Source organism: Centropristis striata, chromosome 13, assembly GCF_030273125.1.
Source record: "Centropristis striata isolate RG_2023a ecotype Rhode Island chromosome 13, C.striata_1.0, whole genome shotgun sequence".
NCBI lineage: Eukaryota > Metazoa > Chordata > Actinopteri > Perciformes > Serranidae > Centropristis > Centropristis striata.
Genome location: NC_081529.1, coordinates 1,720,278 through 1,743,270, shown reverse-complemented (window position 1 = coordinate 1,743,270; position 22,993 = coordinate 1,720,278). Strand labels below are relative to the sequence as shown.

The following is a 22,993-nucleotide window of genomic DNA, read 5'->3' as shown; positions in this document are numbered from 1 at the left end:
ATATGCATGAACACGACTTCAAAGTCGGGTGTCGATTCCTACGGTGGCCCTGAAGTGCAAACCACACCAGCAATTCGCCACAACGCACCAGCAATTCGCCACAACGCGCCAGCAATTAGCCACAACACACAAGCAATTAGCTACAACGCGCCAGCAATTAGCCACAACACACTAGCAATTAGCCACAACACACCAGCAATTAGCCACAACGCGCCAGCAATTAGCCACAACGCGCCAGCAATTCACACAACACACCAGCAATTCACACAACACACCAGCAATTCACACAACACACCAGAAATTCACCACAACACACCAGCAATTCACACAACACACCAGCAATTCACACAACACACCAGCAATTAGCCACAACACACCAGCAATTCACACAACACACCAGCAATTCGCCACAATGCACCAGCAATTAGCCGCAACACACCAGCAATTCACCACAACGCGCCAGCAATTAGCGACAACACACCACCAATTAGCCACAACGCGCCAGCAATTAGCCACAACACACCAGCAATTAGCCACAACACACCAGCAATTCACACAACACACCAGCAATTAGCCACAACACACCAGCAATTAGCCACAACGCACCAGCAATTAGCCACAACACACCAGCAATTAGCCACAACGCGCCAGCAATTAGCCACAACGTGCCAGCAATTAGCCACAGCGTGCCAGCAATTAGCCACAACACACCAGCAATTAGCCACAACACACCAGCAATTAGCCACAACACACCAGCAATTAGCCACAACGCGCCAGCAATTAGCCACAACACACCAGCAATTAGCCACAACACACCAACAATTCACCGCAACGCACCAGCAATTCACACAACACACTAGCAATTAGCCACAACGCACCAGCAATTAGCCACAACACACCAGCAATTCACCGCAACACACCAGCAATTAGCCACAACGCACCAGCAATTAGCCACAACACACCAGCAATTAGCCACAACGCGCCAGCAATTAGCTACAACACGCCAGCAATTAGCCACAACATACCAGCAATTCACCGCAACACACCAGCAATTAGCCACAACACACCAGCAATTCACCGCAACACACCAGCAATTAGCCACAACACACCAGCAATTCACCGCAACACACCAGCAATTAGCCACAACGCGCCAGCAATTAGCCACAACGCGCCGGCAATAAGCCACAATGTGCCAGCAATTAGCCACAACACGCTAGCAATTAGCCACAACACGCCAGCAATTAGCCACAATGCGCCAGCAATTAGCCACAACACGCCAGCAAATAGCCACAAAGCGCCAGCAATTCATCAAAACGGAAAGGCCGAAAATGTATTTGTTGTGTCGGCGAAATTCATAATAAAATGCGCTTGGATGATTACTGTACAGTAAATATCCAAGGGCATTTTATTCTGATATTCCACAGTGACACGTTCTGTAAGTTTGTGAGTGAGAAGATACCCAAGGTCCTCCGGTATTAGACTGGAATTATTGACTGGAAACAGATCTTTTTTTAATATAATGTAATATTTACTGGGCTACACGGTGGTGTAGTGGTTAGCACTCGTGGTTTGCCACTATGAAATGTCAGCTAATGTTGCGACCACAATTTTGAGTTAGCATTGACACGCTAATGGCTACTCATGTAGCTGTAACAAGCGCCGCCGCTAGCATCAGTTAGCCGCTAGCATCAGTTAGCCGCTAGCATCAGAAAGAAATAAGAGTTATCAGAACTATTGTCCCTTGTTGTGAACCCCAACTTAAAGATATAAGTAACAACAACTCACCAACTTGTTTTTGAGCAGACAACTGGCTTCCTTTGTTGTGCTAACTTACATTATTGCCCTAAATGTCAATAATTTATATTTCCAAGTTTTACCAACTTAAATCACTGTTTTAGGCCAAAAAATACAAGTTGGCTTTTTCTGCAGTGTAGTTGTGCAGGAGGCTCCGTATGATTGAGTCCCAATCAGCAACATTAACTGCTGCAGTTAACCAGTGTGAGTATATTTGTTTCTGGTCAGTTTTTCTCTTTTATGAATGGACACTAAACATTCTGTAACCATGGAGACAGGACCAGCTTCACCACTGGAAGGTGACAGTGTCAGCTTGTTAGCGACCAAATCTCTATCTGTGATTAATTTTGTGATTAAGTTTGGTTTATTGGGAGATAGTGTTGAATGAAGGAGTCAGTCTTGCTGTGAGTGTGTGTGAGTGTGGAGCAGCATACTGAGGAGTGCTGCTCTCCCAGAGTGACCTGCTCTAGATTATTCACTACAGATCAGCCATCGCTCCTTCCCTCTTCTCCTCCTTCTCTCCTCCTGTGCTTCTTTTATCCTCCTTTTCTTGTCCTTCCTCTCTTCCACCTTCACCTACCCTCCCTAACATCTTCTCTATATATAAGAAGACATATTCACTGGCTACAGTTTATTTTTAAATGTATACATTGCAATTATCCTGTCTATTTACAACAATTTTTGATTCCATATTCCTCACCATATCAATTACGACACTCATCTGAGTACTTCTACAGTGAACAAAACAATTGGTAAAAAAGCATTTATGTTCAAAGAACCATCGGACTGGAATAATCTTCCTTTAAACATACGATCATTGACATTTTTTCATAGTTTTAAATATGCCCTGTCTTCTTATTTTGAGTTAAACTGCACATGTTTCAGATAATATTATGTCATATTTTTTATTTTTTTATTTTTTATTTTTTTTAAAAATGCAATTTCAATTTACAATAATATTATGTTACTTCTTTCAGTTTTACTAGGCTAATGTTATGGCCAACTTGTGGCCATTGAGAGGTTGTGTTTATTCTTGTGTTCATTTTTTGTTTGTCATGTTTGTGTTGATGCCTGTTGTCTTTGTTGTTGTATGTCTGTAAATTGTTGAGTGTTTTGTTTTGTAATGTACTTTAGGACCCCTCGAAAACCAGAGGATTCCTCTCAAGGGGTTTATCCTACTCAATAAAAAAATTCTGAAAAATATTGTTTTTTGTCATTGCTTCAACTCTTTATAATGCCACTATAGCTAGGATTCCATCTGAATGTATTGCAAGTTTTAGATCTGCAAAAGAAAGCATTGTACCATTAGGATTAGGGTTATTAATAATAATAACCAAAATCATTATCAAGAACACCATGGAAAATGGCTAGCTATCAGCTCCTAAATTAAACTCTTAAGAGCTATTTTTGTAGTTATCATTATATTTGTCCAAACCGATGTACCTTTAGTTGTACCAGGCATTAAAATGAACAATAAATTGAAGAAAACAAGGATGGTTTTATATTTTTTTCCATGCCTACACTGCAAAAAAAGAAAAGTTGGGTGAACTCAAAATTTCAAGGCAACAGACTTAGATAAAATTTTAACTTGGATAATTAAACTAAATATTTTAAGTTTTGTTTTTGAGTTTGCTCAACTCTGAATTCAGATTTTTGTCAACTCAACTGTAAGTTGTACTAATTTATAATTTTACATTGTAATAACCTTTAATCCTTACTTCTGCTAACTTCTGCAATGTGCTGAATTGGCACGATTGTAACGCCGCTATGAAATGTCAGCTAATGTTGCGACCACAATTTTGAGTTAGCATTGATACGCTAATGGCTACTCTTGTAGCTGTAACAAGCAGCGCCGCTAGCATCAGTTAGCCGCTAGCATCAGTTAGCCGCTAGCATCAGTTAGCCGCTAGCTTTCGCTAATGACCGAATTTCCCAACAAAGAAATAAGAGTTATCAGAACTATTGTCCCTTGTTGTGAACCCCAACTTAAAGATATAAGTAACAACAACTCACCAACTTGTTTTTGAGCAGACAACTGCACTGTTAAAAATGTCTGTAGATTTTACGGTGAAAAACTGCTTTCTTATCAATTATATGGCAGAACAGCGTTTCTTTTGATGGAAAAACGTTTTATTTTTTACGGTAGAATATGGAATAAAATGGCAATCTTAAATGGGAAATCAACAGTGCTAATATCATTTTACCGTAATATTACAAAAAGTTGCACCGTATTTATTACAGTAAAGTAAAGTTCTGGCAACCACAGCTGCCAGTTTTTTACCGTAAAAACAACTTCTTTTTTTCTACAGTGTGGCTTCCTTTGTTGTGCTAACTTACATTATTGCCCTAAATGTCAATAATTTATATTTCCAAGTTTTACCAACTTAAATCACTGTTTTAGGCCAAAAAATACAAGTTGGCTTTTTTTGCAGTGTGTAGAATAAAGGGGTTAGCATCGTTTTGACCTTCCAGCTGCCCTGAATTCACCAGTATATCACCATCGTATCACAACAAACAGCGAGCAGACAGACAGAGCTCCCACTGCGCATGTGTCATCACCCACTTCTGTGTCTTCTTCCCCTTGCTTTCCCCTTCAGGGTTAAACAGGGATAGCGTTACACAATGCTGCACTGGGCTGAGTGAAGCAGCACTGTGTGTGTGTGTGTGTGTGTGTGTGTGTGTGTGTGCAGCCTGCAGAGTGTGTCAGCGGGGTGCATGTATGGGGGATGGGGAGGGAAGCCCTCGCTTTTGCCAAGTAGTAAAACCCGCCATGCAATATTTATACCCCCCTTCTCCTGTTCTCCTTCACACATCCGCTCCTTTCTTCTACATCCCTCTCTCCTGCTTTCTCTTCTTCCCTCTCTCGCAGCTCTTTATCCTCCTCCTTTGCCTCTCCAGTCTCTTCCGTTATGCCTCCCTTCATCCTTCCATCCATCAGACTCTCCATTTCCCCTCTCGCTAAACCCAGAACCCATTTCTCACAGTGAGATTTCACAGCGTTGTGAATCTTGCAGATCAGCGCTGCGGTAAATAATGTAAAACAATCGTTCATGTAATCTGTGCAAAAAATAATATGTTTAATTCACGGTAAAATACCAGCAGCTGTGGTTGCCAGAACTTTAAAAAAAAATACAGCAAATCTATCAGCAAAAGCTGTAATTCATACTGAAATCCTGTTATTTTCAGGGCAATTGTGTCTTTGTGACATAATGGTATTCCTCCATTAATTTTACTTAAATGTTTTTTTATACTTTTACAGTTTAAGTTTTGTGCTATTCCTTGATTTACGGTAGTTAAGTGTTGACTATGGTGTTTTACAATTTTTTTGTTTTTTTACAATTTTTTTGTTTTTTTACAATTTTTTACAATTTCTGATGGAATTTGACAGTGTTTTACTGTAATTTATCCAAACATTTTTACAGTGTAGACCTTTAAGGTGAGTCTCGACACTAGTGACAGCAGATTTCATAATCCACGAATCGTGATTTACAAATCTATACGATGATTTGTGAGCAGGCCAACACCGCCTGATAAGATCCGTCAACCTATAAATATAATTGCAATAAATTATATTTTTGACATTTTGAGACCATTCTATATACCACACTGTCAAATTACTCCACTACAAGTAAAAGTCCTGCATTCAAAACTAACTTAAGTAAAAGTACAAAAGTATCAGCATCAAAATGTACTAAAAGTATCAAAAGTAAAAGTACTCATTATGCAAAATTGACTCACAGAGATTGTTTTATATATTCTAAATATATTAATAGATTTGTATTGATTCATTTATGTAAGCAGCATTTTAATTTACTCAAGACAGGGCTCATTTTAACTAATTAATATACTGTTATGAGGTTTAATAAAAAAACATCTTATCACTTTAAATGTATCATGATTTTCATGTCATGTCAAAAGTAACTAAAGCTGTCAGTTAAATGTAGTGGAATAAAAAGTACAATATTTGCCTCAAAATGTAGTGAAGTAGAAGTATAAAGTTACATAAAATGGAAATACTAGTACCTCAAAATTTTACCCAAGTACAGTACTTGAGTAAATGTACTTAGTTACATTCCACCGCTGCAAACCAGGCACTATCATATGATACATGGCCATTACATGGATCATTTCTGCTCAGCTGGATAAGTGGATAATTACCATTACAGGCCTGTGACCTTTATATTGTTTTAGATAGGCCCAAAACTAGGTCTAAATGAAAGCTAGCATTGTACACTTTAAAATGATACCAAACATGCCCTCATAACATATGAGTCAAGATCTTAAAATGAGCACAAAACAGGATATGCCCCCTTTGTTTAGAGGCCTATTTATTGCAGGAGGTGTATAACTTTATGTGCTGATAACTGTCATAAAGCTGCCACTTTGGATGGGCTATCATACCAAAATATCATCTATGGACATGTACCTTTTCAAAAAACATTACTAGATTTTGCCACCTTGAGTGGTACCAAAATCTGGTCTGGCCCATGGACTAACAGTAAAGCCCCCTTACCGAGCCTCTGAACCCACATCTTATTTATTTCCATTTCAGAAAACACACCCTGTTTCATAACTTGTTTCTCCATCCCTCTCAGCAGCAGCTGCCTCTGTTTGTTTATCTCTGTTGCTCTTCTCTGTCTCTCTCATGATCCTCTTGACGTCTACATGTCTTTTTATATATATATATATATACACTATATCTCCGTCTGGCTTGATCCATTTTTAGCACGCACACGCAATCTTTTCATGCCGTTTTGTTGCTGCACGACCACCACTTTAAACAAGCTTTAGACTGGCCCTCTTCACCTGCCACACACACACACACACACACACACACACACACACACACAGCTCTGGAAATTAAAAATGAAGAGACTACTCTTACAAATGTTTGTTTAATCAGCATCTCTATATCTACATCGCAAAAAAGCCGACTTGTATTTTTTGGCCTAAAACAGTGATTTAAGTTGGTAAAACTTGGAAATATAAATTATTGACATTTAGGGCAATAATGTAAGTTAGCACAACAAAGGAAGCCAGTTGTCTGCTCAAAAACAAGTTGGTGAGTTGTTGTTACTGATATCTTTAAGTTGGGGTTCACAACAAGGGACAATAGTTCTGATAACTCTTATTTCTTTGTTGGGAAATTTGGTCATTAGCGAAAGCTAGCGGCTAACTGATGCTAGCGGCTAACTGATGCTAGTGGCTAACTGATGCTAGCGGCTAACTGATGCTAGCGGCTATGCTTGTTACAACTAAAAGAGTAGCCATTAGTGTATCAATGCTAACTCAAAATTGTGGTCGAAACATTAGCTGACATTCATAGCGGCGTTACAATCATGCTAGAGACAATTTTGAGGTACTTGTACTTTAGTATTTCCATTTTATGTAACTTTATACTTCTACTTCATCACATTTTGAGGCAAATATTGTACTTTTTATTCCACTACATTTAGCTGACAGCTTTAGTTACTTAACTTTAGTTACATAAAAACATGATCAATTTAAAGTGATTAGACATATTTTAATTCTTTACAAAATGAAAACACTGCTTACATAAAAGCATCAATACGATGTAAGATATAAAACAATCTGAGTGGGTTCATTCTGCATAACAAGCTATTTTACAATTTTAAAGTACATGTACTTGACTTGAGTATTTCCATCTTATCGTAACTTTATACTTTTTACACCACGACATTTAGCTGACAGCTTTAGTTACTTTTCAGGTTGAGATTTAACATGCAAAACATTTTCTTTTTTTAAATTAAACCTCATAAAAGTATGTTTGGTAGTTTAAATGAGCCCTGCCTTGAGACAATTAAAACACTGCTTACATAAATGCATTAATACAAATAATGTAATAATATATTTATAATATATAAAACAGTCTGAGTGGGTCCATTCTGCATAACAAGTAATTTTACTTATTTTAAGTACATTTTGATGCTGATACTTTTGTACTTTTACTTCAGTAAGATTTGATTGCAGGACTTTTACTTGTAGTGGAGTAATTTCACAGTGTGGTATTAGTACTTTTACTGAAGTAAGAGACCTGAATACTTCTCCACCACTGCATATACACTACCGGTCAAAAGTTTTAGAACACATCAACTTTTCCAGAATTTAATTGAAAATGATGCAGTTTAATGTCTCAGTGTACTCTGAAATTAATGCACATTTGCAACATTTAAAATTCTTTATTGAGCATGATAGTGTTTTGAAAGTAAAAAAAAGATTCAAAATCACATTTTATGTTGGACTAAAGGTCTAAAAAAAGACACAAAATGACCAAAAAAAGACACAAAATGACTAAAAAAAGACACAAAATGACAAAAAAAGACACCAAAAGACACAAAATGACAGAAAAAAGATACAAGAAGACACAAAATGACCAAAAAAAGACACAAAATGACAAAAAAAGACACCAAAAGACACAAAATGACAGAAAAAAGACACAAAATGACAAAAAAAAAACACAAAAGGACAAAAAAAGACACCAAAAGACACAAAATGACAGAAAAAAGACACAAAATGACAAAAAAAAAACACAAAAGGACAAAAAAAGACACCAAAAGACACAAAATGACTTACAAAGACATGAAAAGAATAAATAAATTGACAAAATAGCCCAAGACTCCATAGAGTTAAGTTGTTAACCCATTTCTTGTTCCCTGAAAAAGGCCTACTTGTATAATTCTGAAATGTACATTATTTTCCAGTTTTGGTTAAGCTTACCTTTTTTTATTTACCTCTGGCAGTTCACCACTTACCTTTGGACCCTTTCAAGCTGTTCATTTGACTTGAACTGCTTGAATTTCAGTAAAAAACTGGAAAAATTGGGGTGTTCTAAAACTTTTGACCGGTAGTGTATATACGTACACACACACAAAGTTTGACCCATTTTCAGTAATGAGGGACTTTTATGCCTTCCACACTGGACAGGGAACAACAGAAGACATCATCTATGACTCTTCTCTCCCATCTGCTGCTGTGTGTGCATACAATGTGTGTCCACATCCTCCTGGCTCAGACATCATGTTGTCTCTGTTCTTTGATAATCAGCCTCTGTCACCCCTTCTGTCTGTGTGTGCTCAGGTTTATCTGGCCATAAAACACACACACACTGCCACTGATTCCAGATAATCTAAGGAGGAGTTTTACATAAGATGTCTTTCTGTTCGGGGAGGATATCTCTACACTGCAAAAAAAGAAAAGTTGGGTGAACTCAAAATTTCAAGGCAACAAACTTCGATAAAATTTTAAGTTTGACAATTAAACTTAATATTTTAAGTTTTGTTTTTGAGTTTGCTCAACTCTGAATTCAGATTTTTGAACTTATAATTTTACATTGTAATAACTTTTAATCCTTACTTCTGCTAACTTCTGCAATGTGCTGAATTGGCACGATTGTAACGCCGCTATGAAATGTCAGCTAATGTTGCGACCACAATTTTGAGTTTGCATTGATACGCTAATGGCTACTCTTGTAGCTGTAACAAGCAGCGCCGCTAGCATCAGTTAGCGGCTAGCATCAGTTAGCCACTAGCATCAGTTGGCCGCTAGCATCAGTTAGCCGCTAGCATCAGTTAGCCGCTAGCATCAGTTAGCCGCTAGCTTTCGCTAATGACCGAATTTCACCGCTTTCCCGCATTTCCCAACAAAGAAATAAGAGTTATCAGAACTATTGTCCCTTGTTGTGAACCCCAACTTAAAGATATAAGTAACAACAACTCACCAACTTGTTTTTGAGCAGACAACTGGCTTCCTTTGTTGTGCTAACTTACATTATTGCCCTAAATGTCAATAATTTATATTTCCAAGTTTTACCAAATTAAATCACTGTTTTAGGCCAAAAAATACAAGTCGGCTTCTTTTTGCAGTGTGGCTCTGCCTTTTGAGTCATGACATCAGTGTTAAAATACCCTGGAGGTGTGTTAATGCAAACAAGTGTTCATTCAGCCTTTGCTTAACAAGGTGACAATCTATTCTAGTAAAGTGTTCTTCCACGTCTAAGACCTCATGGCCATTTAATCAGCAAAGTATTCTGTAAGCAGCGTGTGAAGATGACTCACTTCTTAAATTGTGTCTCATTTACGTTTAAGGCAGCAATAGCTTCGCAGAACTACTTTTTATTAAAGACTGCTTGTGTGATTATTTCCTTTTTAGCTTCTAAAGGCAAAAAATATCTTATTTGGTGCCATTTTGAGCCCAAAGTGTGGCTTAACAATCATTTTTCCAACTGAGTGACTGATGTTTTTTGTTTTTGCTCTGTAGCTGCCTTTTATTGCCTCCTTCAGCAATCCTTTTCCCAGCTGATATAAGGCACTCTGTATTATTAAAGTGAGACACGCTTCAGATTTTTTTTTTTGCGCATGTGAATACAAAACTTGCACTGCTTCTTGTATGTATGCACCATATACAAAAGTACAATCAGATGTGCTGGCAACAGTACACTGTAATAAATTATTCTGTAGTCATTTCATTTTACTTAATATATTTGATAAAATGTATTAAATATAAATGCGTCCTTGATTTTGAGGCATTTGTTAAAGTAACTTTAATATAAAAATGTTTGAGATAGAATCCACTTATTTTGATCACATTAAATATAATCTTTATGTGTATGTAATTCTAAATCAAGAGAATTTTGAATGAATCCAACACAATAGAATTAAAACACTAAATTACTTAGACACAAAATGACCCAAACAAAATTACTATAAAAAAGAAACAAAATTATTAGAAAAAGACACAAAATTACCAAAAAAAGACACAAAATTACAAAAAGACACAAAATTATTTAAAAAAGACACAAAATTACCAAAAAACACACAAAATTACCAAAAAAAAGACACAAAATTACCAAAAAAGACACAAAATTACCAAAAAGACACAAAATTACCAAAAAAAAAAGACCCAAAATTACCCCAAAAAAAGACACTAAATTATTTAAAAAAGACCCAAAATTACCCAAAAAATGTATGTAATTCTAAATCAAGAGAATTTTGAATGAATCCAACACAATAGAATTATTCCGTTTTTAATTGACAGGCACTTCCTATTTAGTTGTTATTAACTCAACTTGTAACATAGTTAGATTTAATAAATAATATTGCATGCAATCTGTTGCCTCAATTTTATTGAGTAGCTATTTATTAGTTACTATTTACTAGTTTATCTTTTTTTTTACAGTGCATGAAGCTTATTCTTCCTCACTTGTTCTCTTCTTCGTTTCTTCTCCCACATTTTCTAGGACTTTCTGTGTGTGTAAACCTCTCATACAGTGCATATATAATATATATATAATTGCAGTGGAGCTCTCCTGTAATGTACTTGAAGGCCTCAGTGGGGATCTCCTTGTCAGGCTTTATAAAGAGGGATTTTTGTCCTCTGAGCACTCTAAGTGCTTTGCTGTTGTCACATCCACACAACACGACTCACTGTCATCTTTTAAATCTCTTCTTAAAACTCACTTTTATCATATTGCCTTTTATTGACCTTCTCCTTCTTTTACATTATTTTATAATTTGTTTAATATTTTTATTAAAGTGTTCTTAATTGCATTTTGTTTTATTGTCAAGCCTTATAAATTTGTTTTGGAAAGTGCTATACAAATAAAATTATTATTATTATTTATTATGTACAGTAGAAGAAATCAATACAGCATAGTATCATGCTTTTTTGCGTGGCAATATTATATCGATTCAAATAAAAAGACTGAAGTGAGATGAACAGACTGAGAAGTTTCTCTTATTTGAATTTAATTTTGTGTACACAAAATGCAGTTAACCCTTTATCAGGCAAAGAACTATATTTGGTAACTTCAGGTAATATTTCGAGAAAAAAGTTGCAAATTTACTAGATTAAAGTGGGAAATCTACAAGAAAAAATGTCGCAGATTTAAGAGATTTAAAGTGGCAAATCTGCACGAAAAAGTTGCAGATTTATGAGAAAAAAGTGGGAAAAAAGCTACTTTTTCTCCCAGATTCACCACTTTAAATCTCATAAATCTGCAAAAAAAATTTCTTGTAGATTTGCCACTTTTATCTCAAAATATTATTTTCATATGTTTTTTATTTTACACATTCTGGCTGTATGTAATATCCTCCAATATTCTCTAGGGTTAAAATTTGGAATTTGCAAGAATTTCAATGAGTGCCCTATTAAGGGTTAAACAGTTAAATCACAATATATTGTATCACAATGCTCACCATATCGCACAAAATGCTTAAAATTGCAATAATATCGTATCATGACTCCAGTATAGGGATAAAACCGTATCATGGTGCTGCTGTTTCACACCTCTACTGTACAGAAACCAGGACCAACCCTCTCTGTCTGTCTGTTTGTTATTTCTCTGCTGCATATCTCCACTTTGCTGCCACTCTGCTTTCTAATTATCTTAATAGCATAAAAATGCTGACCAGCCTGTTGGATTCCTGCTGGTTTTAATGACGTGTTTACACCACACCAGCTGATTGACACCACTTAGGAAACGCTGTATTCCACACACACAGCAGAGGAGGAACGTCTGCGGAAAAAGATCCCAATTAAGAGCGTTTTTTTTTTTTTTTTTTTTACAGAGTGAGTTCATTATGAGTCTCTGAGCGATTGCCAAGAAGAGTAAATGAATGTAAAATGAATTTGCCTGTGTGCCGACCCATTATCCATGTGTGCTCATTATAAACAAAATTTAACTTGATCCCACCATACACTTTATTTATGACTTATTCATACAAACCATGTTGGCGTCGGCCTATATGTATCGCTTAATACTGAGGGGGGAATTATGGGTCAAAGAGGCAATACAGTAAACCAGGGGTCTCAAACTCAAATTACCTGGGGGCCACTGGAGGCAGTGTCAAAATGACCAAAAAAAGACACAAAATTACAAAAAAGACACAAAATGACTGAAAAAACACAAAATGACTTTAAAAAAAAGACATAAAATGACCACAAAAAGACACAAAATTACAGAAAGACACAAAATGACTGATAAAGACACAAAATGACCAAAAAAAGACAAAACATGACCAAAAAAGACACAAAAGTACAGAAAAAGACACAAAATGACTGAAAAAACACAAAATTACTCAAAAAGACACAAAATGACAAAAAAGGCACAAAATGACAAAAAAAAAGACAAAAAATGACCAAAAAAGACACAAAATTACAGAAAAAGACACAGAATTACTGGAAAAAACTCTAAATTACTTAAAAAAAGACACAAATTGACCAAAAATACACAGAATTACCAAAAAAGACACAAAATTATTTTTAAAAAGACACAAAATTACAAAAAAAAAGACACAAAATTACAAAAAAAAAGACACAAAATTATTTAAAAAAAGACACAATTATTAAAAAAAGACACTAAATTATTTTAAAGAAGACACAAAATTACCAAAAAGACACAGAATGGGACCTTCCACACACAACACGGTAAAGTGCCATTCATATAAAACTCACATTAAACTTTCATATCAAGGTGGGGGCCACAAAATATCGTCACGAGGGCCGCAATTGGCCCGCGGGCCGCGAGTTTGAGACCCATGCAGTAAACATTATAATTAGATTACACTGTTCATTTTCACTTAGAGTGGCAAAGCAGCGCTGAGAGGATTACTTTTGATCTTTATCTGTACAGAAACCACTTTATTCAGCACAGATTCAGTCTTTTAGCTGGCTTCAAATGACTCTCACCATGGCTGATGCTGTCGTGACTCATGGTTGTAGGAATTAGCATTTCTACCTTGTGTTATTTCCTGCTGCACTGCAGACAGTCATGCATCACACTGTAAGTGCCAACTGAATGGAAAAAGTGGAGGCCACCACGAGCATCTGGAACAGCTTCAATGTTCCAGAAACATTTAGTAGACACGTTTAATTTGTTATAAGGTTTCGGGGGAAATTCATGAAGAATGGATTGGATTGCAGACGCTGATAGTAGCGTGATTTATTTGCAACATATCTGCCCTGTCACTGGGTCCAATTTGCAAAAGACAAGGCAGCTGAGTGCACTTTTCATTTTTGTGGGTCTGATTTGTATAAATGTTGCCTTTGCAGCAAGAACAAAGTAGGCAGAACAAGAATTCAATTATTAAACCACAAGTTTCAGATTTAATCAGCACATTAAATTGCCATTATCAGTTTTTATCAGACTCTTATATTTGTGTTAGAAGGTGTCTGCTCCACCACCACCACACTGCAAAAAAAGCCAACTTGTATTTTTTGGCCTAAAACAGTGATTTAAGTTGGTAAAACTTGGAAATATAAATTATTGACATTTAGGGCAATAATGTAAGTTAGCACAACAAAGGAAGCCAGTTGTCTGCTCAAAAACAAGTTGGTGAGTTGTTGTTACTTATATCTTTAAGTTGGGGTTCACAACAAGGGACAATAGTTCTGATAACTCTTATTTCTTTGTTGGGAAATTTGGTCATTAGCGAAAGCTAGCAGCTAACTGATGCTAGCGGCTAACTGATGCTAGCGGCGCTGCTTGTTACAGCTACAAGAGTAGCCATTAGCGTATCAATGCTAACTCAACATTGTGGTCACAACATTAGCTGATATTCATAGAGGCGTTACAATCGTGCCAGAGAAATTCAGAGTTGAGTAAACCCGAAAACAAAACTTTAAATATTTAGTTCAATTGAGTTCACCCAACTTTTCTTTTTTTGCAGTGTGGGAAAGCAGAGACAGTGAGGTAATGATGTGGCTCTCTAGTTTTTCCTGTGGAAAACTGAAGCAAACTGAAACAACTGAACAGACTATTGACGATGCTTCGGGCCAGTCGATGGGACTATTGATTTTGCACACAATGACCTATCCCTAAGTCCCTAAACTAGGTAAGTGTGAAAGTGCATTGAGTTCCTAGTTTAGTTCCTTATCTTGGTTCTTCTGGTTTTTTAGTTCCTGGAACTATTTTGTGTAAAGGGGATGAGCGGTGCAACAGAGGTGTGTGTGCAGCTAAAAGATGATGCAGCAGCATCACGAGGACATCCAGAGTCGAACTAATGTTTTAGCCAACAGATAAGTTGGTGACTGCAAAGGTTCATACAGAAGGAGGCATATGATCCACATCAGTTTTATCCTTGTGTCCTGTATTTGCTGTTTCTTCACTCATTTTCTAATCAGCACTAGACCATAACCTGAGAAATTACCTCATTTTACTTAGTGAACAATTGTTTCTGGAATAAGTGAACAAGTATGTCTGCAGGGTGCTAAGATGCTAAGTAAACTACGCACAAAAAGTAAGGCAATTTGTGTTTGTGTATATTATTTTGTTATTGTAACAATGCTTTTTGGCAATAAATCTTATACCGTTGGAAAGCCTGAAGCCTCCCCTTTTAAATGGTTCCACATTTGTAAGGAACATCCTTTTGTGGGATGAGCAGCAGAGCTGAGTATGTAGGTTGCACCAAAGAAAAATGTGCCAAATCTTCTCTGCCAATCCCTAGGCTACTTTGCCATTGACTCTTGTTTGGTGTTTGGTGGATTGGATGATTGAAGTTTTAAGAAACAAGACATATTGGCATAATTTAAGACATCATTTAATAATTTATTAATTTAAGGAACATGAGCCTTAGTGTGTGGAATAACCATATACAGCCACAACAGCCTGGCACCTCCTCCTCATGCTGGTCACACCAGCTGCCAATCAAGTTTCTGATTGGCGCCTGATTGGCATCACCTGGGAGTACCAAAAGCTCAAAATAAGAGTCAATAGCAACAGCAAAATAATGAGAAGATTTGGCACATTTTTCTTGGGCACAGCCTACACACTCAGCTCTGCTGCTTATCCCACAAAAGGATGTTCCTTACAAATGTGGTTCCATTTAAAAGGGGAGGCTTCAGGCTTTCCAACGGTATAAGATTTTTTGCCAAAAAGCATTGTTACAATAACAAAATAATCTAACCAACACAAATTGCCTTACTTTTTGTGCGTAGAATGCTCTCTATCACACAGCAAAACCACAGTGCAAGGATTATATGTGTGATGCTTTGTTTGTTTGAAGCAGTAAATCATGAACAAGTGCTCCCACAGGCCACATACTGCTCACATGCAAGGCTTTTAATGACATAATACTCTCTATGTTACACACATATACACACACGCCATTCTGCTCTAACCTTTAACTTATCTGGGCTAATCCTTCTGCTTATAATGTTATAGAGCAGTAGTTCTCAACCTTTTTGATTCGTGACCCCCAATTTAACATGCATGTTGTCCGTGACCCCCACTCACTGAACACAATCTCACACGCACAGTTCAGATCACCCAAAAAAGACACAAAATGACCAAAAAAGACACAAAATGATCCAAAAAAGACAGAAAATGACCCAAAAAAGACACAAAATGACACAAAAAAGACACAAAATTACCAAAAAGACACAAAATGACTAAAAAAAGACACAAAATGTCCAAAAAAAGAAACTAAATACCAAAAAGACACAAAATGACTAAACAAAAAGACACAAAATGACCAAAGAAAAGACACAAATTGACCAAAAAAGACACAAAATGACCAAAGAAAAGACACAAATTGACCAAAAAAGACACAAAATGACCAAAAAAGACACAAAATGACCAAAAAAAGAAACAAAATACCAAAAAGACACAAAATGACCAAAGAAAAGACACAAATTGACCAAAAAAGACACAAAATGACCAAAAAAAAGAAACAAAATACCAAAAAGACACAAAATGACCAAAGAAAAGACACAAATTGACCAAAAAAGACACAAAATTACCAAAGAAAAGACACAAATTGACCAAAAAAGACACAAATTGACCAAAAAAGACACAAAATGACCAAAAAGACACAAAATGACCCAAAAAAGACACAAAATGACTAAAAAAAACACATAAAATTTCCCAAAAAAGAAACAAAATACCAAAAAAGACACAAATTGACCACAAAATGATCAAAAAAACCCACAATGACCAAAAAAGACACAAATTGACCAAAAAGACACAAAATGACCAAAAAAGACACAAAATTACCAAAAAGACACAAAATTACTAAAAAAAAGACACAAAATGTCCAAAACAGAAACAAAATGACCAAAAAAAGACACAAATTGACCACAAAATGATCAAAAAAAGACACAAAATTACCAAAAAAGACAGAAAATGACCAAAAAAGTCATTAAGTGACCAAAAAGACTAAAACACAGTGGAGACAGAGCTGACTTCCAAAATGATTCGGCGACCCCCAGAAATCATCTCACGACCCCAATTGGGGTCCCGACCCCAAGGTTAAGAATAGCTGCTATAGAGATACGACTAAAACCATTACGATAACACAGCTTTTATGTGAATGGGAGCCTGGGAGGAGTGGAACAGGATGGATGGAGAGGGAGAAAGGTTCAGAGAGAGGAACTCACCCATCTGTGTCCTGGAAGTTGACATTAACTTTCTTTGCAGAACCGAGGAGCTCTGAAACACAAACAAAGTGGAACATTAATTGTTTTGTATAATAACACAGCAATATAAGTGTTGTATGTAATGTTCATGTTTACAGCATCATTATGCTGCATGGGATGGGTGTTTTTATCCCATATTCACTCTGTGCTTATTTCCATTTCCCCAGAATGAGACTCATTTACTGTGAGTCATACTGTCGTCACATTTCCTCGCCTGCTGTTTGCAGGAATGAATGTCATTTCCTCAGGTTCAGCCCCCCGCGGTGATAATATCTACTCTCATTCTGCACATTTACATCACTCAGTTCATGATTGCTACTGTGTGTGTGGTTGAAACACTGAAATAAAGTCCTAGAATGGACATTCCCATTCAAATAAGCATAGCAGGATGTATGACTACACTGCAAAAAAAGAAAAGTTGGGTGAACTGAAAATTTCAAGGCAACAAACTTCGATAAAATTTTAAGTTGGACAATTAAACTAAATATTTAAAGTTTTGTTTTTGAGTTTGCTCAACTCTGAATTCAGATTTTTGTCAACTCAACTGTAAGTTGTACTAACTTATAATTTTACATTGTAATAACTTTTAATCCTTACTTCTGCTAACTTCTGCAATGTGCTGAATTGGCACGATTGTAACGCCGCTATGAAATGTCAGCTAATGTTGCGACCACAATTTTGAGTTAGCATTGATACGCTAATGGCTACTCTTGTAGCTGTAACAAGCAGCGCCGCTAGCATCAGTTAGCCGCTAGCATCAGTTAGCCGCTAGCTTTCGCTAATGACCGAATTTCACAGGCCAATCTTTTTCTGAAATAAATATATTTATATGAGAAAATAACATTACAAAAGAACAAAATATGACAAACCCTAGTAAGGGCAGTATTTATATATAAAGAAAGAAATGTTTTTTAATTATATCGATAAATGCAATATGGTCTAATTCCATATCGCATTTAAAAATACATCGATATATTTTTTATATCGATATATATCACCCAGCCCTACATACACCCCAATTTTTCCATTTTTTTTATTGAAATTCAAGCAGTTCAAGTCAAATGAACAGCTTGAAAGGGTACAAAGGTAAGTGGTGAACTGCCAGAGGTAAATAAAAAAAGGTAAGCTTAACCAAAACTGGAAAATAATGTACATTTCAGAATTATACAAGTAGGCCTTTTTCAGGGAACAAGAAATGGGTTAACAACTTAACTCTATGGAGTCTTGGGCTATTTTGTCCATTTTTGAATTCTTTTCATGTCTTTGTAAGTCATTTTGTGTCTTTTTTTGGTCATTTTGTTTCTTTTTTTAGTCATTTTGTTTCTTTTTTTGGTCATTTTGTGTCTTTTTTTAGTCCTTTAGTCCAACATAAAATGTGATTTTGAATCTTTTTTTTACTTCCAAAACACTATCATGCTCAATAAAGAATTTTAAATGTTGCAAATGTGCATTAATTTCAGAGTACACTGAGACATTAAACTGCATCATTTTCAATTAAATTCTGGAAAAGTTGGTGTGTTCTAAAACTTTTGACCAGTAGTGTATATGGGTAATGTGTTGGAAGGATCTTTTTCTGTCTCTCAGATCCCTTCACTCTCTATCCATCTCAGCTCAGCAGCCTGGCTCGCCGCCAGAGAAATGTCACAGGTGAGGAAACTAACAGCAGGGTTGATGACCTCTGACCCCTGACGCTGCTAATCACACTAATGACTAATGACAAAACCCACTAGCACTAATGCAACTTCTGGAGTTACGTCACTACGACTACAGGAAGTCAGAACACAACCTTCTGCTACTCTGCCCCCCATTATTTTTATTTTCTGCCCTTTGTTTTTATGTCTAATGTCAGCTGATGATGCAGAACCGAGGCACAGCGAGATCAGCCTGTACTCCTTTCGTTCCCTCTTTCTACACACACACACACACACACACACTGCTTATAATGTTATAGAGCAGTAGTTCTCAACCTTTTTGAGTCGCGACCCCCAATTTAACATGCATGTTGTCCGTGACCCCCACTCACTGAACACAATCTCACACGCACAGTTCAGATCACCCAAAAAGACACAAAATGACCAAAGAAAAGACACAAATTGACCAAAAAAGACACAAAATGACCAAAAAAGACACAAAATGACACAAAAAAGACACAAAATGACACAAAAAAGACACAAAATGACCAAAGAAAAGACACAAATCGACCAAAAAAGGCACAAAATGACCCAAAAAAGGCACAAAATTACCAAAAAGACACAAAATTACTAAAAAAAGGACACAAAATGTCCAAAAAAGAAACAAAATGACCAAAAAAGACACAAATTGACCATGAAATGATAAAAAAGACACTAAATGACCAAAAAGATCCACAATGACCAAAAAAGACACAAAATGACCAAAGAAAAGACACAAATTGACCAAAAAAGACACAAAATGACCCCAAAAAGACACAAAATGACCAAAGAAAAGACACAAATTGACCAAAAAAGACACAAAATGACCCAAAAAAGACACAAAATGACCAAAGAAAAGACACAAATTGACCATAAAAGGCACAAAATGACCCAAAAAAGGCACAAAATTACCAAAAAGACACAAAATTACTAAAAAAAGACACAAAATGTCCAAAAAAGAAACAAAATGACCAAAAAAGACACAAATTGACCATGAAATGATAAAAAAAGACACTAAATGACCAAAAAGATCCACAATGACCAAAAAAGACACAAAATGACTAAACAAAAAGACACAAAATGACCAAAGAAAAGACACAAATTGACCCAAAAAGACACAAAATGTCCAAAAAAAGAAACAATTATTTTTATTTTCTGCCCTTTGTTTTTATGTCTAATGTCAGCTGATGATGCAGAACGGAGGCACAGCGAGATCAGCCTGTACTCCTTTCGTTCCCTCTTTCCACACACACACACACACACGCACACACACACACACACACACACACACGGTCCCTCCAGGGTGCAGGAAACAGGACAGTCCCTCTATTGTAGAGGAGACAGCTCCCAGCGCCACTGGGAGAGGAACATTGATTTCCTAACAGGCTATTTCTGGCCGCTAAATGCAGGGATTCACACACACACACACACACACACACACAGACCAAGAGCTTTCAAAGGCACCATCTCCATCCTGTGTGTGTGTGTGTGTGTGATATGTATCCACTAACATGCATTAATGTATTCATATTAAAGGTGCTGTGAAGTTTTGGTCAACAGGAAGAAAAGATCAAAGAGTTCAAAGAAACGGACACGAAACATTTTGCAAGAGAGACAAGGATGGAACAAATTTAAGATTTTTGCGTATCGCTGATAAGCTCCATACAATGACTGGCTTCTTCCCAAACTGGGAACACACACACACACACACACACACACACACACACACACACACACACACACACACACACACATACATTTTTGTACTTCTATCTTTGTGAGGACCCTCATTGGAATAGTGAATTCCCTTGCAAGGTTATAATAGTTTGGATTTTTCATTAGTTTTAGTTTTAATTTCATTGTGAATTTTTGTTTTCAAATTCAGTTACTTTTAATGAGTTTTTAGAGTGAGTTTGCTAGTTTTAGTTTATTTTTTATTAGTTGTCGTTTTTTGTAATGGGGTTTTATTTGTTGGGTGGGAGATTAAAAGAGGTCACAGTAAATTTTGCTTTTATTTCCTTTGTCTGATCCATCTTCATTATGTATGAAAAAAGTTGACAAAGGCAAAAATGAAGGACATTTTCTCTATAATTTTAGTTAGTTTTGTAACCACACAATACAGTTTCAGTTAATTATCATTATCTTGTAACCTTTAACCCTTAAAACAAAGTCTGAAATATCAAAAAAGCCTTTAAAGAAGTGAGGACCGGCCGAAATGTCCTCACTTTGCAAAAATGTCCTCACTCTGTTGGTTAAAAAACGTGTTCCGGTCCTCACTATGTAGGAAGTACAAGAACACACACACACACACACACACACACACGTCTTTGTTCACAGATTCCACATGTGTCCAGCAGCCGTTAACCGTGACCTTATGACTCCATCACGTCATGAGACCATCAGAGCTGACCCCTGACCCCTGGTCATATGTTGCCCTGTTATGTGACAGGAAAAGAGATACACCCAAGAGAAAGAGTCAAGCCCAACAGAAAGAGTCTTCTAATCTAATGGTGGATTTTGGCGGATGCACTAACTAATCAAACCAGCAACGATATGTCCCGTGGCTATTCCAACATACAAAGTGATTATGTACATTCACTGAGTGAATATTTAGAAAAATAAAACATATATTTCTCGCTAGAAATGTGATCAAAATCCATTTTTATGCAGAAACTAAGTCAAAATATTGTTTTTTTTCACAAAATATGAGAGAACTGTCCGCCATGTTTTTTGTTCTGACCGCCGGGACCTTGAAAGTCACGTGACTTGGAACAAACCAATAGGAACAAATATCCATGGAATAGCCACGGGATATGACTGTCATTAACTTGCATTGTAGCGAAATCCGTGTCAGTTTCACGGAAATTTGAGTGATTCCGTGGCTATTCCACGGATTTTGAGTTAAGCGAATTTGTGGCTATTTCACGGATTCCTGTGAGACCAGGTTCCTACTTTAGTTTAAAGTTTGTCGGTCCCCCTGTTGGTAAGTGGCGCCTCTGGCTTCGTCACTCACTTGCATTCCTTATGTGTGAACTGGACACGTGATCCATTGATAGGGTCTATTTATTGAGCCCAATTAGAACCGCTCGCCTGGAGCATACACATATTCATTCAGGATTCAGTTTAAAGTTCTTACTCTCACGTGTAGAGCATTACATGCTTACATGCATGTTGAGCTACTTCACCCATATCTGTCAGCTCGGTCTCTTAAGTCAAACACACTCCATTCACTCCATATTCGAATATGTGGCACCCAAACTTTGGAACTCCCTATCTCCAGCCGATGGTCCGCTATTTCTGTGGACTCTTTTAAAAATCACCTTAAGACCAGATATCTTTTTAGACAAGCATTTGGATGACCAGTTTGCGTTGTACATATTATTTTATAATTTTATGTTTCATTACGTTTTAATTGTCTTATGTTCCCCTTTTTTCTGCAAAGCACTTTGTGATTTTATCTGTGAGAAGTGTTCTATAAATGACTTACTTACTTACTTACTTACTTACCTACTGACTTAATTACTTACTTACGTACTTACTACCTTAATTACTTACTTACCTACTGACTTACTTACTTACTAATTTACTTACTTACTTACTTACTTACTTACCTACTGACTTACTTACTTACTGACTTAATTACTTACTTACTTACTTACCTACTGACTTACTTACTTACTTACTTACTTACTTACTTACTTACTAATTTACCTACTGACTTAATTACTTACTTACGTACTTACTACCTTAATTACTTACTTACCTACTGACTTACTTACATACTTACATACTTACTTACTTACTTACTTACTTACTAACTTGTGAGCATCAACTGTGGCGGCCAAAATGACCAATGACTGACTGATGATTAGAGATGTGTCAGGTAAAGCGGCAACATTAGATCTATGATTTGTTTGAAAACACCGTGTCCACCTTTTAAAATGAGAACCCTGTAAAAGAGTCTTTATGGCGCACCTTACCCCAAAATCAAAAATATATGTTTCCTCTTCCCTGTAGTGCTGGCTGGTGAGTGTTGGAGATATAAGCTGTAGAGATGTCTGCCTCCTCTTGAATATAATGGAACTCGATGATACAAA

At 36.5% G+C, this 22,993-nt stretch overlaps 1 protein-coding gene across 1 annotated transcript in view; it reads right to left on the bottom strand.

The window, feature by feature from the left end:
- Nucleotides 1-22,993, bottom strand: part of caskin1 (CASK interacting protein 1) — a 167,842-nt gene that overhangs the window by 57,580 nt on the left and 87,269 nt on the right. The window contains exon 2 of the mRNA XM_059348590.1: nucleotides 17,188-17,239. Coding sequence (XP_059204573.1) covers nucleotides 17,188-17,239 — 52 coding nt within the window. The remainder of the gene's footprint in view (nucleotides 1-17,187; nucleotides 17,240-22,993) is intronic.